Below are 17,573 nucleotides of genomic sequence, written 5' to 3'. Positions count from 1 at the left end.
TTTGCTAACAGGAAAAAACAAAAAATCCAAACTCAAGACCTAGTCTCACTACACACCTCCATCCTCCCTTCCAAGGAATCAATTTTCTGAACGTAAGAACTTGGCCAGCTTTCATCCACTGCAAGATTCATCTCAAACACACAGCAAGCAGCATTCCTGCTCTGCTGCTAGAGTATCTTTTCGCTATTGGAGGATTTCAGAAAGTTTGTTTTTAAGTAGGAAAAGGAAAGGAGAGGAGTAGAGACTCGAACTAATATCAGGAGTTTCCAGGATATTAAGGAAGGTAGACTGAAGGAAGAAGATATTAAGAAAGGGAGACCCCTTCCCCCATTTCTCCCACAAAAAATGATGTTAATTTATTAATAAAAGTTTGTGTGTGTGTGGGGGGGGGGGAACGTGAGGGTTTGTATGCAAAGGTGGGACTTCATATAAGGTATCAATTCCTAGCTGTAATGTCACATATTGGCTTTAAGTGAAAGAGGAAGCAGCTTAAAACAGCTGTAATGCGGGGGGGGGGGATGGACTTGCGGAACAAAGCCTAGAATTACTTCCAGGTTGCAGTTATCAGTATGGAGAAAAAGCTCTAGGTTGGCCTTTCTCCCTCCTCCCCTGCCCTTTTTATTTTTAATCAAAGATTCTCCAAAAGATTCAGTGGAGTTTTCCAGTTTGCAGAATTTTTATGTTTTGCCAGTCTGCCAACCATTATGCAAGGTATATTTGTGAAGAAGTTTGTTATCTCTGAATTATAGTTTAAGTTTAAAGAGACTTCATACGGTCAATAAGAAAATAACCCAGGGACTCTAAGAGCTGTTATGTTTCTTTACAAAGCCCAGATTAAAGAATTTATAACCCTTTAAAGAACCTGCATATAAAGAGCATTTTATCTCACTGTTTAAGTTAGGTCAAACCGAAATAAGTAATTTTTAAAACAAAACCACTAATCTGTTTTATGTTTCTATATTAAAAACACCCAACATCTTTCTAACTGATGCAGTTGCACACCTGTTCTTGCTCGCTCACTTTTAAAATTTGCCTTGGTCTGTTAGAAGTATAGTGATAATAAGAGACTTACTCTATCAATAATCTGTTTTATAGTGTGAAGACGAATAATGCCAGAACTACGTTGGTCAGTACCAGCATCTCTCGGTTCACTTTCTGGTAAAGAGGATACAACAAAAATCTGTTGTAAATTTACAACATATTCTACATCCCTCATTAAGATATAATAAACCATTTCCTAGCTCAGAATATCAATTCAGTTTGAAAACACTCCCCTTAAAAATAATAGAGAAATTAAACTACCAACTCTAATTTGGCCATAAAAGTCACTAAACATGTATTTTTGCAAAATCATTCAGAAATAAGATACTAGAAAGATACTGAATTCAAATGAAGCTTGAGAAGACTACAGCACTAATTATTTTTGCATTCAGAAAATTATCAATCAACTAGTGAAAAAGCTGACATTTCGTCTGCTACCTCCCATTGTCAAAGTCTTGCTAAAAATATTAATGGTTAAAGTAACAATGTATGAAGAATCTAGTAAAAAAGAAAAAATGTCGTCTATTTTTACAAGGGTGAGAAACTTGATCTGACACTTACTTGCAATTTGAAAAATATCTGGTTCTTCTCTAGCAAGTTTCTCCCGCGCAACATCAGCTATTGGCCCAAAAATTGTTACAGGTCTGAGAAACCCAGCTAGAATTAAAGGGAAAAATATCAAAATATAATCAGTCACTTAAAATAAATCCAAGAGACTCTTAAATACACCGATTAAAACAAAGCAAACCACACAACCCTGTCAACCTACTACAGTGATATTAAGAATAAAGGCGTACCTTCCCGAAGAACAACTCTTTCATAGGCAGGAAACTTCGTCTGAACAGGTTGGGCAGAAAGATCTTCTCTGCTTTTTCGGAGATTTCTTTTGGAGCTACGCAAACCCCGGAATCTCCAGAAGTCTGCTCGATCTCCTCCTGCTGTCTTCGGAAGTGTGTACTGTACGCTAGCTAGCTGCTCGGCTCTAAGATGACAACAATCCCAAACCAGTGACCAAGCAAGTCAGCTTCTGAAGTAATGCTTGACTAGCAAGTTTATTCTTATAAAAACACTACCATCTGAAGCAAGTTTTCTTTGTATTAGAAAGTATTAATAAGGTTGAACTACTCGGGCTGATGCCACCTTTTGAAGGTTTTGCCCAGATTAGCCGTCTCTCATATTGAGGGAAGTTCTAACCTAGTTTTCTGTGGACTGTACAAGAGTTCAAAGCAAATTTTTATAAAACTTGGCAGAAACCAGATGTAACTTCAACTTGTTTAAGGTTTCAACTTTTTTTTTTTTTTAATTAAATGTTAAAAAATTCTGAGTGAACCAGTTATATAAACTGGTGCCCAGCAGATCATCATTATACAAATACCGAATTTAAAATCGTACTTGAAAATTGCTGTTTGAAAACTACTTTAAGATCGTACCTGTTTTTGTTAGGTATGATACCTCTTTCAACTTCCTTGTGATTCTTGCCAATTCGAATTGCCAGCCATGAACCCAGCTTGCCATTGTATAGTGTGTCCACCACGCGGAACACTTCACCTTTGTTGAAACTTAGTCCATAAGGAGATTCCTTTTCATATTCAAAATGAGTTCGGATATAGAAAGAATCCCCTACATCAGACTCAACAATGCGACGGTAAACTGAAAGAAATCAAAACACCAAAATATATAATGTTCTGCAAGTTCAACTTATGTCCTAAGGCTCATATGAATTACTCAAAGCAGCGTCTCATCTTCCTTCCATTCTCCTTGCTTGAAACATAATGAATGATTTCAGAAAGCCTTAGTGTCTCAGAGTTTCTCTATTTTAAGCAGCAAAACTATTAATAGCAAACATCACTGAGAGAAATTCAGCTTTTTCTGATAAAAATTTGATGCCAGTGTAGTTTAATTCAGTTCCCCTGAAAGGAATTAATTACACCAGGAAAAAAGTTTGTGCACGTACGTCCATGTGCATCAGCATAAAGCTGCATCTCTACTTATTTTCAAATGCAGAACTATGACAAACTCTTTCCTGTTTCTCCCCCCGCCCAAAAACTTTTAATACTAATACTTTTGTTAGATACTATTTATTTTTTGTTATTACCACATCAAGTCTCTACTCCATTTGAAATAGTAACCTATCCCAAATCCAAAGAAAAAATGAATAGTCCTAAGGTGTCAATCTCTTGCAAGCCAAAAATAACTCTGCATTAGTTATACTTTTTATCTGGTTCCAAAGCAGTCCACTACATTGCTCCTGATATACAAATACTTACCGTCTTTTTTCTTCTGTGCCAAAATGGTTACTTCTTCACCTTTAGGAAGATCAAGCAAAAAAAGGACAGCTTCCTCTCTGATGATATTTGTGAAGTCTACGTTGTTTACCTGGTATCAACCAAGTCATCAGTTTGATTTAGCATACATCATCATAACAGACACATAACTATACGCTGGGAAATGTGAATTAGCTTATTGCTAAGATTTTTTATTCAATTTAACATATGCACATCAAAAGTATGCATTCAAGAAGCCTTCTGCATCTCTAAATAGACATAGCTTATTTCTTGAGAAAAGTGCAACTTCTAGAATATTAAGTACCTGTTCATTTTGTATTCCTTAGACCAGTGTTATGGAGCATCTAGAAACATCAGTCAAGTTAAGCGTCACACATTTAGATTGTAACAAATGGAGCACTCTATTAGACCAAAAACATACCACATGATTTTTCCAATACATTAGTCCTTCTCTTTGGTCTAATATTTGGTCACTAAATACAGCCTGACTATCAGATTAGACAGTGATTAATATATGCACTGATTAAACACGTTTAAAAAGTAATTCCAAAGTCTCTAAAGGCCTGGTTTATATTCCTCTCCATTATATTCTACAGGCAGTCAGTAAGATGACTGCAGTGGAAGAAGCCTGCTGAAGTGAAAGGCAATAAATAAAACTGAATCATCAAAACTGTCATTGAGACTGAAGTTGTTGTTTTTTTTTTAAAGAAGAAAAATCTAGCCAAGTTTAACTGCATTTACCTGTTCTCACTACATGCAGAACTTTGTATCCACTTGCCAAATAACTATTAAGTGCTAGTTCAAGTGCACTGTGTGAACACATGGGGCAGTAAAAATTAACTTTAGGATAATCAAAGCCCTGTCTACTTAAAAGCACATACTTGCCCAGGTCATGGAACAGGGAGTAGATTTCTTTGGTAATGGTATCTTACACTTTCATTCAAGATTTCAAAGCACTTTCAGATTCTAACTAGTAGTAAAATATGTAGCAAATATGTATACAAACACGATTTAAAAATTTAGTGACCCAACAGTTAAAAAAAACATTTTCAGTTGGCTTTAGTCTAGGCAATTGGACATATAACTCACTAACCTTCCTAGCAATACTACAGTAGCAGGAAATTCTGCTGCTAAGTCATCTAATACAGTTCAGAATACATACAGAAAAACAATATGAACTACAACAGCAATATATTTGATACTACAAAAACAAAACAAAACCAAAGCCACTTTGGTACGATACCACCTTTGTACTGTTACATAATTTTGACATACCCTGAGAATCTGGTCTCCTTCCTCTAATCCTTCTTTGGCTGCAGGGCTGTCTTCCAGAACACCAGCTACAAATATGCCAACATCATTGCCACCAGCTAGCCGCAAGCCCACACTATCTCCTTTTTTGAATTTTACCAGCTTCATGCTTGGCCTAGAGATTTAGGAAATATTCCACTTAGAAGTAAAATAGTATAAAATATCCTAATAGATTTGAGACTGCAGACACACGTAAAGTAGTAATTTGCCTATTGCTTCAGTTAGAGCATATTATGGTATGCACACCAGTAACCGCGTATCAACTGCAGCAGTTACAACAGACTCACTAGGAGCCTTATTCATCATCTTGGACAAAAGCTTGGTTTGCTCCAGAACCACGTGATAGATTCAAATAGAGTTTAGAGTTACATTACCGAAGCATTCCATCTTCATGGGTTGAATTGGGCAAAGGACCATCAGATGGACTGACTGGTAAATCCACGTCTGGCTGTCCTCCTTGTGCATACACTGGCTTTGGCTCTATTGAAAAAACAAAAGTTTGAGGTGTCTATTTGATCTTCTAAAGGTGAGAAAGCAAAGCATACCCTAATTAACACCCTAATGACTTCAGTAGCCCTCTTCTATCCACAAGCCCACTTATATTAAGTTAAAGATTACATATTAGAAACTTATAACAGAAGACACACTTGTCATTCAAAACAGGATGATTCCTGGTCTAATTATTACTTTAAGCAAAAACCCCAATATTTCCTTTATGCTTCAGTAAATTGAGTATTTTAAATACTGCAAAACTGCAAGACTAGAAAGCTTTATAATCCCTCAAGCCCACTCTAAACCCTTCTCTCCCATCTTTGTACCTTGATGTGCTTAATGTTACTTGCTTATTTCCCATTGGCTCTCTTTCCATAAGCATTCTTTAATTTTTGAAACGAAAATAACACAAACAACTAGAACTAGTGCTCCATGTCTTCTGGTCAGCTGATTTCAACACTTAATTTGGTCCAGTACAAATTCTTCTTACCAACAGGCACTTACTATGACTCTGCTGCATAGATTCTCTGGTGTCTCTGGGAAGAAATGACAGTCTTTCCCCCTATAGCGGGCCCTAAACAGAGACTCTTATCTGCTAGGTGGTTGTTTGTGTTGCAAGAATTTACATTTAGAGCATTATCTCTGCACATTTGATAAATGTTGACTTCAAAATAGGTTTATGTCATCTTCTGTTTTTTCCAGCTACCCTACTGTCTTCCTTTCAAATCTGGGCTCATTTGAATGGACCAGTTTGAAATTGGATAACATTTTTATTACATACCTTTTATAATGGAGTTTGTCCTTACCATATAGCACCATACCACTTCCCTGCAAGTCTCTGATGATCCCTTCCTAGCCAAAGCTCTCCTTCCACCCTCCTTTGACATAATCAACCACATCTAACCACATTTTCATTAGTCTTTGAAAGATCCTCATTTCCTTGCAGCTTTCTGTAGTGCTATTAAAGGATAAGCTCTTTATTACACCTCTTCCAGACTATACATCGTATAAAGTTAATCTCATCTGCAAACACAAATTTGAATACCTTTATTAGCTTATCTCATCTCCAGACATCTCCTCCCAAACTCTTCAGTTTTTTACTGAGCTACTGAATCCTACACATACTAGTCTCATTGCTCGCCCCTTAAGTTTTTAATTATTTTCAAGCTTGAATATGTTTTTTCTCCTTCTACCCTTTCCAGAGCAGCTGCCTCTAAGTTGTTTGCACAGCTCCTCTTCATCCACTTTCAAATTCCAAAAAGGTCTATTCTGTAAACCCTACAAAACCTTAAAAAACCTGCTCAGAACAGTGTCCAGTCAGCACACTATCTTATCCCCTCCATCCTGCAACTGGCTTTCATCTGCTGTCATTTAGCTTATGCTTCCCCTTCAGGATAAAAAAGGAATCCCTCTTACTTTGTTTTTATTATTAGTTGCAGTGCACTTTTTATAATGGCTTCCTGGTCCATGACTTCAGTTAGTAAGCACTACAAAACCAAAGCATTTTAGAAGCATTATTGTTCCCAAACACAACTCAAAACAGGCTGAAGTAATTAGAACTTGGTCTGTTTTAAGACTTTGTAAGAAATCATTCCACAACTATGCAATGGTGTGAATCTCTACTGGCATCCATTCTTAGAAATATGCATAAATTAATGTTTTAACATTTTTACCTGGGAGTGGTGGAGTTTGCTTTTCAGTTCTTTCAACTGCCACCTCTTCCACACTTTTAGAAATATCATCTGCATTCTTTACTGGTGTAGAGACAGCTCCTGGTTTAGTTATTCTTTCATCTTCTCTGCTTCGAAGGCTGTATTAGGAAAAAGAAAGAAAGAAAAAAAATCAACTCTGCATATAGAATTATTACAATGATTGTATGATATTAGGACTAAAGAACAAAATCTTTTCACTCAAGTACCTATTACTATTTAACAAGGTTTTGTTCTCTTAGAACATCACAATATTAACATTTTTACCATTTCAGAATTTTTGAAAATGTTGTCTCAACTTTGCTAAAAAACCAAACCAAACCAAACCAACAAAACAAAACCCCCCACACCACACACCCCTCTATGGCTCTTTAGAAAGAAGAAGGCCAGGGTGAACCAGACTATCCTTGCTACTCCTCGCTTCAAGTGAGGAAGCCCTACACATGGGCTCCACATGGAAAGCTAAGACGCGTAGAGGTAAAAGAGTCCCGATGTTGCTCTCCATCGCACCTCCTTATGGAGGTATGGGATCTTTGCAGGCACTCCAGGCTGTGATTTGGCCGTGCTGGTCCCACCATGCACAGGAGCTGCCCTGTGTGCGGAGATGTGTGTACACCACACAGCAGTGCTTCAGAGGTGAAAGGTGGAATCCAAACCTGCCCCTTGCTGCTTCCTGCCCTCTGTAGAGAACACGGCCCTAAGTCCACAGCTGGTGCAGTTTATTGCACTTAAGTGAAAAATAGGAGCATTTTTCATACAGTCATCTGACTTATTTTAGCAAAGAACAACTGGCCCGCTCTTATGTTTTTCCTATACATGTTTACAGCATAAAATATAATCAAAGGAGTATATGTGAAGCTTAAAAAGACTCATTCTGAAAACAGTATCCAAAGCTCCAAGAGTGTGATTTCTACTCCTTTAGCTCAAAGATCAGCTATTTTAATATATAGGTTACTTTGCTACCAGCTATACCATAGCAGAACTGTACACGTACACAACATACATGTTGCATGTTAAACTTAACTGTTACATTATTTCGTATTGAACAGATGGGAGCGTATTAGGGCTAGAGCAGATCAACATTAGTAAGCAGTTGAAAAAACAAAGTCATAGACTAGGATACTAAGCAGACAGTCTTAATTCCAGAGCACAGACATTCCAAACAGACCAGAGAGATTCAAAATACCTATTCAGTTCCTGACTGCATTGGCAAATACACAAGGATATAAAGGTATTTGGGAGAAGACAGACAGACCCAAACAAACCATATCCTTTTATATAATATCACAATTGCCACGGAGGAAATAAACACGTATTCTAAAAAGGAACAAACAGCTTGGTTTAAGTGCAACTCCCTCTCCTCTCTGACAGGTCCGTGCAAAGAAAAGCCACCCTGTCTTTCACTACCAACAGCTAGATGGTGCTACTACACAATAACAAATACCACTTCCTACAAAGTAAAAAGGTATCCACAAAAAGCCATTATGCGGAGTGAAGACTGTTTCTGTTAATCAGAACTACTACTTCAAATGTTTTATGAAGCCAGACTTGGGGGGGGGGGGGGGGGGAGACAGGGGACAAAAAACTAAACACACACACACACCACACAGCAAATATACTGACCCAAGATTCATATGATTTTGTATGAAAAGAATAAAAGAAAGAGTGAACATATCAACACGAGTAAAATGTGCTTTTCTGAAGCAACATTGCTTCATATGCATGTTGCATGCATATGAAACATCAGGAACAAAGCTTAGTTCAGCTCCACTCTCTAGACAGACTGTTCATGAATTTATTAATATTTGTTTGCCATTAATACCTTTCACTGCTACCTTCTTCCACCAGTTAGTTTTAAAGATACACTGCTCATCAGAAGTATGCACAAACTATAACAATCCACGGAAGACACAGGCATCCTTCATTGTAAACAACCAGCTATTTGCAAGTGGTTGTTAAATACAAGTACAGTGGCTTAATTTTTAAAAACCTTATTTTTTTTTTTAAATTCAAATACACACACTTTTAAGCTCTCTTTTAGAGTTGATGAAAATGATGCTAAAACCATTAGTTCAAGCAAAATGAAAAGCAAGCATTGACTTTTCTTTCTGCTGCCTAACTTCTGTAAAAATTCTGCCATTCCTCTTTCAGATCTTCAGTATACATTCATTTGTCCACAAAATAAAGTGCATAAGGTAAAGCAATAATTTTACTTTCAGTACTAGGCTGAGATATGACTGGACTCTTCATTTCCCTGAAAAAGTTCCTGTCTCTCATTAAAGAGACACAGACACATTTAGTTATTTAAAAGCATACTAAATAATTTACAAACCGAAAGAAGTCCTATAATAGTATGGACTACAATTAGCTCCTCTGCTCCCTGCCAAAAGATGTTTGGATATCAAGCACAAGTTACTAACATTTTATAGCAAATTTCTCATTGAGCCCTCTCTACCTTTTTCTTGCCCTCTCCCAAAACTTAACAGAAGCCTTTTTCCAAAACAGTGTTCTATCTTTTGCCTTAACAATAAGGCCAAAAATACTGGAGTTAGTATACAGGACAACATTCATTTTACATTTCCTCTGCATAATCCAAGAACACCATAATTCTATGTGCCTTGGGTATCTGCATATATCAAAAAATGTAAAGGAAAAAAAAAAAAAGCTCATAAGAACAGTAACTAGAATGCAGGTGCTGAGAGCGTGGCACAAAATAGAGGCAGCCAAACACCCGAGCTCACTCAGGGACACGAAGCACTATGCTTGAAGGCTACGCCACTGCAATGCATGCAGGCAAACGTACCCGGGCAATTAAAATGGCTGTAAAAAGATCAGTTCTGCTCTACGTAAGGAAACAAAGTTTAAATGGGAAAGACAACAGAAACAGAACAAAATGAAAAAGCTCAGAATAACAGGGGAGTATAATTTTTTTGTTTTAAGTTGTCTCGTAAGCACTGCATACTTCCCCCTTTGCAAGATGGTACAGGAAACAACTTGATGCTGTCACAGTTTCTAGGCGATGGAAACTTGTTGAGAAGTGACAGCTGCACTTCCCATGAGTCATCAAAGGTGTTATTAACTGCATATGTGTTCTGACAGTATTGTTTTTACTTCAACATCTGTGCTGTGTCAGGGCCCCTTCCACTCCCTCTCCCCCCCCCCTTTTTTTTTTTTAAGTATGCCCAACTGCAGCAGCTTTAAACAACCTTGAGTTACAAAATGCCGAGTCAGCTACATATTAATGCCATCAACTGTGGTTTTCATTATTTGAAGAAAAAAAAAAAAAAAGGCTTGTAAAACATGCTTGCTGTGTATGTGTTAGGTTTGCACAGAAAAGCTTTGAAAAATATGAATGTACAGGCTTTGTCCAAACATGTATTTTTAGCATATTTTAAAATGTTCACTATGAGAAGGTAGAATCTTCCTAAGCGCATTCAAAACAGGGTCGACTTTCCAACATTCCAGTTGTTCACCTAGTGTTCACCTAGTCTTCAGAAAGAGACAGAGGAAGCCTCTTGTGCGGTATGTAGACTCACGGATGCATTATGCAAGGCAGCCTCATCCTTTCAGGACTAATGACCACCTCTAACAGAGCTTCCGTCAAGCTACCATACCTTTCTCGCCAAGGCTGAAATGCTAGACATACCAAAAAGCATTTCTGTGATTCCAGTGTCCAAGGAAAGAGGACAGCAAAGGAGAACCAGGTCCCCAGAGGGAGTTCTTTCAGTTGGCAAAAGGCACCCAGAGATATCAAGGGCAAAAGGCAAGACAGCAAGATAGAGCAATAGGATGAGAAAGGTAAGAAACAGTATACATGATACCTCCCCCCGCAAGTACTCTCCAACTTTGGGTGCAGAGGCTCCTACTGTTCATCTCTGGCTCTCTAAGTATTGCTCTTAAACACAGAATGTCAGAGAATGAAAGGTAACTTTGCATAATCTATTAAGATTTTTTCTTCCTCTACCTAAACAGCTCTTCTTATGCACATCTTTAAAAACTATACTTACTCTTTAAAACACGGTCTGCTTGGCGAGTTCTTCCCCAAAGCTAGGACATATTTTTATCTTGTATTTCGTTTAGTACTTAGTTCAGTATCAGTTGGCTAAAAATTCTCAAAGTTTCCAGAGCTACAAGTATTTGTCTATATCTGCAGATTTCCCGGTCTTTTCAATATGGAGGAATTACTAAGAAATGACTGGTTAACCTAAAGCTACCTCAGAAACAAATCCAAACCCAAACTTCTTACCTGTGGACAGAAGAGACTCCAGACTTGGGTTCTCTCCTCAATGGGGGGGGAGGGAAGAAAAAACAAAACAAAACAAAAACAAAAAACAAATTTTTAAAAATCTTTGCTGTATCTGGAAATTGTTATGTCCACTAAGAGTCAATCCTGAGTTCTCACTGTCAATTCAATGTATGTTCACATAAAGACTACTGATTGAAATAAAGACATTATCCCATGTAAAGACAAAGTTTTGATTGAATTAGCACAGAAGTCAGTGACTTAACATAAGAACCTACCATTTTCTGGATCCCTTCTAAGACTAGCTATGAATAACTGGCAATCTACCATAACAGAAAAACATAAGATAGTCAAAAGATTACTAATTACACTATTAGTAAATTAAAAAGAACACGTTCTAGAATCTGAGTTCTAGAAAACTTTGCAGATTCCTGTAGTCTAGTGCATATCTAAAAGCATCAGTCTGCAGTGAAACTTGTATGAAAGGACCAAGTGCATTCCAGCAGAATTTTTCTCCTCCTCAGCATATATTTGGCAGAATAGAGGCTAGAAAGTTTCACTATCTTCAATACATTCTTAATGCCTTCCTAAAGCTCACAAAATTTGATAATTTTTTTGTACTTCTTCCTCAGCTTTGTTGTTCTCAAGCAGCTTTGAGATCTTTCTCCAAATTTTAAACCATGACAGGGAGTTGCATCTAATTTGCTCTTACAGCAAATCTGTTCTTGCACCAAAAAATATCCACCAAAAAAAAGATGATTCTTACATGTTTTTCTTATGTGGCTCAGGGCCCAACAGATTTTCTGATCTTGAAAGAGACATGTCCAACAGGAAGTTAATCCATGCCAAGGTAGTTCTTGTTCATAAAGTAGATGTAACGGATGCAGTCAGAGTTGAGATAGCTTCAAAGTTCCTTCTCAGGAAAGATTTAATTCTTCTGACAATTTAGTCCATAGGGAGGAAGTGGCTATCTACCTCGACTACTGTATTTAATAGGGCAGGAAAGAACTAACACTGGGGTAAATAAGTCACGGCTTCAGTTCTGATGGATTTTTTTCCCCTCCACCAGTCCTTTTCATGCTATATTAGAAATGCATGATAAGAAATACAGGTTTCAGATCTGATAGAGACCTCACACCCTTTACAATCAAAATTTTCAAAGTGTGTCCTACTTGACGAGTATACCCAAGAGGAAGGCAAAGCTACAAAGTCCCTTTCATTGACATTCAGAACTGTTCAGAGTATTTCAAAATGCTTATTTCCCTACACTTTAACTCAAACCCTAGGAACTGTCCTTTTTCCTTCATTCTTGAAAGGACAGCCAGAAGAATCATTTTTGACCCTAAAAATCACAACAATAAACACAAACATGATTCCCTTTGTGACATATTCTTTGACAGCAACATCACAACATGAAGAAGAAGATGCAGAACATCCATTGATCCTGAATTTCCACCATTGCCTTCATAACTAAAACTGTGGAGCTATGTTTTCCTCACCTAAAGAATGCCTTGAGTTGGTTGATCTTTTTAAATGAAGAAAGGAAAAACAAGTTAACAGCTCACTTCACTTGTATTTTTTCCTCAGACACTACATGGAGAAAAGAACATCACCAAAGGAGGAAGGGTTCTCTACACTCACCGTGTTTGCCTCTGCAAGCAGGGATTCAATCCATCTAGTTTAGGACTGAAAACTGTACGGCTGAACTTGTATCTTTCTATGTAACAGGATTCTGCTTGTCACTAAGGGCAGCTACGCCATGAAGAACTCTGTAATAAGCAAAAGCTAGTAGCTATACAAAATCTAAAGTATTCCACCACAGTTAAAAACACTTCAAAATGTGAAGATATGTGGAAAAACCGAGCTAGCCCTCCATTCCAGTTGTCTTAGCTCTCATGGATGTTTTACTGAGCTATAAAACGTGCACTTTTAAAACAAATGAAGCAGCATGGCATCCCTGAGTCTGGGATCCTGCTGTTGAGCGTTTCTCACTGATTTGGGGTTTTTACGTGAAAACAATCTTTTGTGACTTGTGGCCTCTAGAAACACCATTCAGGGAAGAGAGGGGGAAGTGTCTGGAATCCCTCACCACAAGAAGGTGTACATGCCAGGAAAGGCCTGTCTTGCAGGCTTACCAACTCAGAAGATATTTAAAAACTTGAAGGCGCAAGTATTGTTTTGCCTGCCCCTCTGGCAAACAAAAGGTTACTAATAAACAATTATCAAGTATATCTTAGTTTTATGGAACAGCTGGCTGCAACTTGTTTTTTCAGAACTTTTGACAACATTTTAAAATAGTCAAATAAAGACTCTGATTCTGATGTTCTCAATAGTGAATCAGCACACTGCCAAGACAGGAAATTTTTTTCTATTAGCCTATGCCACAAAACAATAATCTCAAGTACTCTATATTCCAGAATAAATTCCAACATTTTCATTTTGCTGCTCCACCTACAAGAGCTCAAAAGGCAAAGTTTTCTCTTAAGACAGACATTTGTTCTAATAAAAACTAAAATCCTTCCCAAATTTTTTAGTTTCTATTTCTAATAAATGAGTGCCCATTTCCAACACAAACTGTGCAAATACAAATGCAAAAAAGAACAGGTTTACATTATTCAAGACTAAAGTTTTATATGGTAGAAAAACTCTAAACCACACAACAGATTACTTATCTCTGAATTCCTATAGTCTTACCTACTCCAGAACTATCATGAATGTCCTATTAACAAATCAAACTTTGAAAATTACATTCCAAAACTACACCTGCTGAGCAATACAGCTTATTTGCAGGAAAAATATATTTCAAGACATAAGATAACTTTTCAAAAAGGCTTGTGAGGAAATTATAAAGCCCATAGCTAAACAAAGCAGATTTCAACAAATTTACCTAGATTGCCAAGCAATAGGGAGTGTGCTACTAGTCATCTTGAACAAGATCACAGCTAATTTCTTTCTGAGACCAAAATATATCATACATGCTTCAGTAACACCTCACTAATATCAAACCTATATGGCCATTCACATAACCCCATTCTAAAGAGTAAGATCACTTCAAAAAAGGAATAACAAAGTTTGAGGTTCAATTTCTCCTGGGGCCTAGGAGTATTTGGATCACGAGCAGCAGGCTCAGCTGCATCCCTTGAGACAGCGAATTCCATATTACTACTACCATCATACTGCATCACATTTGTCATACTGTATAAATCCAAGCACGCCTACTACTTAAAAGTGACATTAAATAGTTGATTTAAAAATAATACAATGCTGCCATCACCTGCCGTTGCTGGGCTGCTGTGGAGAATGTCTGGAATGGTCTGAAGGCTCTGACCTCTGGTCAGGAGATCGTGAACGACTGCGGCGGGGCCTGTCATGGGATCGGTTGGAATGATCTGATGCCAGCGACTGAATTTCTGAAATGTCTGTTAAATAAAAGTTGTTTTTTCATGAAATGACTGCAGTTAAAATGATGGTGTGACCTGCCCAAATGGAAATAAGCTTTTGCAGAGATTTTTTTTTTTAAATGAAGATGTTAGATCTTCTATGTTTATTCCAAACCAAAGTAACTAAATTAATATTCCTGTAAGAACAATTTCAAGAAAAGGAACAGTACCTTTTTTCCCCCCTCTATTTTTTTTTTAAAGGTGTGAATTCCAATCATGCTCAAACAGCATTTTACCCACATGGCAATCCTACTCATAACTTGTTCCTCCTCCCCACCCTCTCATCCCATATAGGGATTTCATGTCTTCACCATACAGGGAATTCCTCTCTCCCTTTGGGAATCAAATTCTATACTCACCATCTCTTTCTGAAGCATTAGCAGAATGAATACTGTCAGAAAGATCAGGGACATTCAAGAGCGTAGCTCGTTCATCTCGTTGAACAACCATCTTCAATTTGCCTTTTGATCTTTCTATTAGTGTTTTTGCATCTGCTAAGGACATATTTTCTGTCACTGTGCCATTTATCTGCAACAGAGTAAGACGGCTACGGATAGTAATTTACTGAAAAATAGTGAATCTCCAGTGAAGTGAAGATGATGTTTCTCTGTCTAATGTATCTAGAAATATGTAGGGATATTTACCAAATCACCAGAGTTAGATTCAAATACTATATAATGGAAGACTATTGGGCTCATTTGAGGTACAACATAATACAGAAAATTATATTCATCTTTCAAAGATAAAAATCTCTACCACTAATATAAAAAAACCACACACACATAATTACTATTTTTGAAGTAGTCACTATGCTCATCAGAGTAAGAAAGGACGTGTTCTTCTGCACTAATACGTTTGTGGCAATGTTCTGAAGTGAAAGCTGTTAATAGGAGATGAAAATCCTCAGGTATGTTGATTTCCACAAAATCAAGTTTAACCTGAAGGCAGCTTCTAGTGTTGCACAATAGCACACTATATTGTATAACTAACCACCTAAGTCTCACCCCCCTCCTTTTTTTTTTTTTTTGTTTTTTTATATTATGCATTTACAGTGGAATTTCTCATTTACAAAAGCACTATTGATCTGACTAAGGCCTGTGGAATAATACCCGACAAAAAAAATAACTGCTTTATGATTTTTCTTTTTCTTAAAAGAAGTGGATTTACTGTATTAACTTTTATTAACTTCTCTCAAAGATCAGGAAGTCGATACATTTTCTACTGACAATAATTCTGCTGTTGAGAAACAGTTAATTCTAAGAACAGTTATATCAAAGAATTTTCCCTTTGACAAATAACACTATTTACTATACCTTCAGTACAACATCTCCTTCCTGAATATTGCCATCTCTTGCTGCCAGGCTATCCTGTGATATTTCTTTCACAAATATGTGGCTTGCCAACCGTAGACCATATTCTTAGAATAAAAAGAAAGATGTAGTTACAGTAAAGAACAAAGGGGGAGGTACCTGATGATTTATGACACTGCTTTACAGAAGATCTAGCCCCAAAACACAGAGGAGATTGGAAAAACAGAAATCCATCTGTTTTTAACTAATTCTATTTCATTCCAAAATTTATTTAGAGCAGGCTTCCAGTCTACAGTACTTCTCCAGAGAGTCAGTCACCACAGTTATTACCCATTTTCATACTGCTATTTGTCAGTGTGTGATCTGTGTCAGGAAATATGACAACCAGACACTGAAGACCCTTCTAAAGTACACAGAAGATATGTAGCTGCTACTTGACTAGCAGAAGTCTGATGCCCACTTGGGATATGTTTATAGCATATAACAGTTTACCCTTAATTAAGCACATGCATTTTGGAATATGAAAAATACTCCTGGAAATCCAATAGCAATTTTTAAGTTTTCAGCTATTTACTCATAATCAGCAAGTAAATTATTAAGGCCTTCACAGACTGTATGAAAATTGCTGTTGACACAGCACTGATTGAGGGATTTAGCCTTTAAGAGTCAGCAAAGGTCTTAGAGAATCACAGTAAAATTACCTTCATTTTTCCTTGATTTTACCAGTGTTACTTTGGTAGGTTTTGCAGGCTGACTGGAAGTAATTGATCTTCTGTCTGATCTCGGTGATAAGCTTCTCTCTCTGCTCGCACTTCGATCTCTTACCCAGCTCTTCTCATGCCTTCTGTTGGCACTTGGACCACCACGGCTACTTCTTGGATCACGTATCTCTTCATCATAGCTATCTTCTTCATTTTCAGATACTGGTTCAGGTTCTGGTCGAGCTACAGGAATCTGAATTTTCTTCATCCTTCGGATAGTCTAAAATCAGAACACTACCTATCAGCTTATGTCTACGTGCAAGTATATCTTATAAGCCTCCTTTGTCTTTTATTATCAAATTTGAATACGTATTAACGCCTCCAGCTTACATTTTTCCTTATTTATAGCTATTCAGGTATTATATACCACATCACGAGTTCTAATTGTGTACTCACATATATGGAGACAATACATACAATACATATATATGTCAAATTCTTATAAATGCACATATTTATATTCTGAGAATAACGAAAGACAGTTAAAGGAACTAAATTATACAAAGAACACAAGGTCCCATTACAGAAACTGGAAGGTTAAATAAGAGTTAAAGATTCAAAGTGATAGTCATGATGTCTAGCATAAGAACAAATGTGGGATGTGTAGTTAGCCTCCAACAGAACAAATCTACATAGCTGTTACAAAACAGTAAGAAACAGAATTCCAGGCTTCCCACCCTTCAACTAGGAAAGAGATTTGGACTATCCTGTGAAGGTCTGTTAGTTAACAAACAAAGCCCAATAACAGCCACAAGACAGACACGCTGTAGAGAATCATCCACAGACACTGACTGTAGAACTACAGGAAAAAAAAAATACTGACTGTAAACATACTGAAAAATACTACTAGTGGGGAGGAAGGAAGAAGCTTATGCCAGGTGAGAATATCACTACACAGGAATCAGCCTAAGAATGATCCTTCTAACAAAGTCTCTAAAGAACCTATTAAGGTCCAAAAAAAGTATGAGAAGCTCATAATGC

At 37.2% G+C, this 17,573-nt stretch overlaps 1 protein-coding gene across 4 annotated transcripts in view; it reads right to left on the bottom strand.

Moving 5' to 3' along the window:
* TJP1 (tight junction protein 1) overlaps nucleotides 1-17,573 on the bottom strand; it is an 85,262-nt gene that overhangs the window by 23,443 nt on the left and 44,246 nt on the right. For all 4 annotated transcript variants that reach the window (XM_067305893.1, XM_067305894.1, XM_067305895.1 and 1 more), the window contains exons 5-16: nucleotides 16,533-16,812; nucleotides 15,835-15,938; nucleotides 14,881-15,049; nucleotides 14,356-14,500; nucleotides 6,803-6,939; nucleotides 5,012-5,117; nucleotides 4,602-4,752; nucleotides 3,309-3,417; nucleotides 2,472-2,691; nucleotides 1,839-2,023; nucleotides 1,603-1,698; nucleotides 1,073-1,155 (exon numbers count right to left, since the gene is read on the bottom strand). In XM_067305893.1, the coding sequence (XP_067161994.1) occupies nucleotides 1,073-1,155; nucleotides 1,603-1,698; nucleotides 1,839-2,023; nucleotides 2,472-2,691; nucleotides 3,309-3,417; nucleotides 4,602-4,752; nucleotides 5,012-5,117; nucleotides 6,803-6,939; nucleotides 14,356-14,500; nucleotides 14,881-15,049; nucleotides 15,835-15,938; nucleotides 16,533-16,812 (1,785 nt within the window). The remainder of the gene's footprint in view (nucleotides 1-1,072; nucleotides 1,156-1,602; nucleotides 1,699-1,838; nucleotides 2,024-2,471; nucleotides 2,692-3,308; nucleotides 3,418-4,601; nucleotides 4,753-5,011; nucleotides 5,118-6,802; nucleotides 6,940-14,355; nucleotides 14,501-14,880; nucleotides 15,050-15,834; nucleotides 15,939-16,532; nucleotides 16,813-17,573) is intronic.

Source organism: Apteryx mantelli, chromosome 15 (genome assembly GCF_036417845.1).
Source record: "Apteryx mantelli isolate bAptMan1 chromosome 15, bAptMan1.hap1, whole genome shotgun sequence".
Lineage (NCBI taxonomy): Eukaryota > Metazoa > Chordata > Aves > Apterygiformes > Apterygidae > Apteryx > Apteryx mantelli.
The sequence above is the reverse complement of the archived record's forward strand: the minus strand, read 5'-3'. Positions and strand labels throughout refer to the sequence as shown.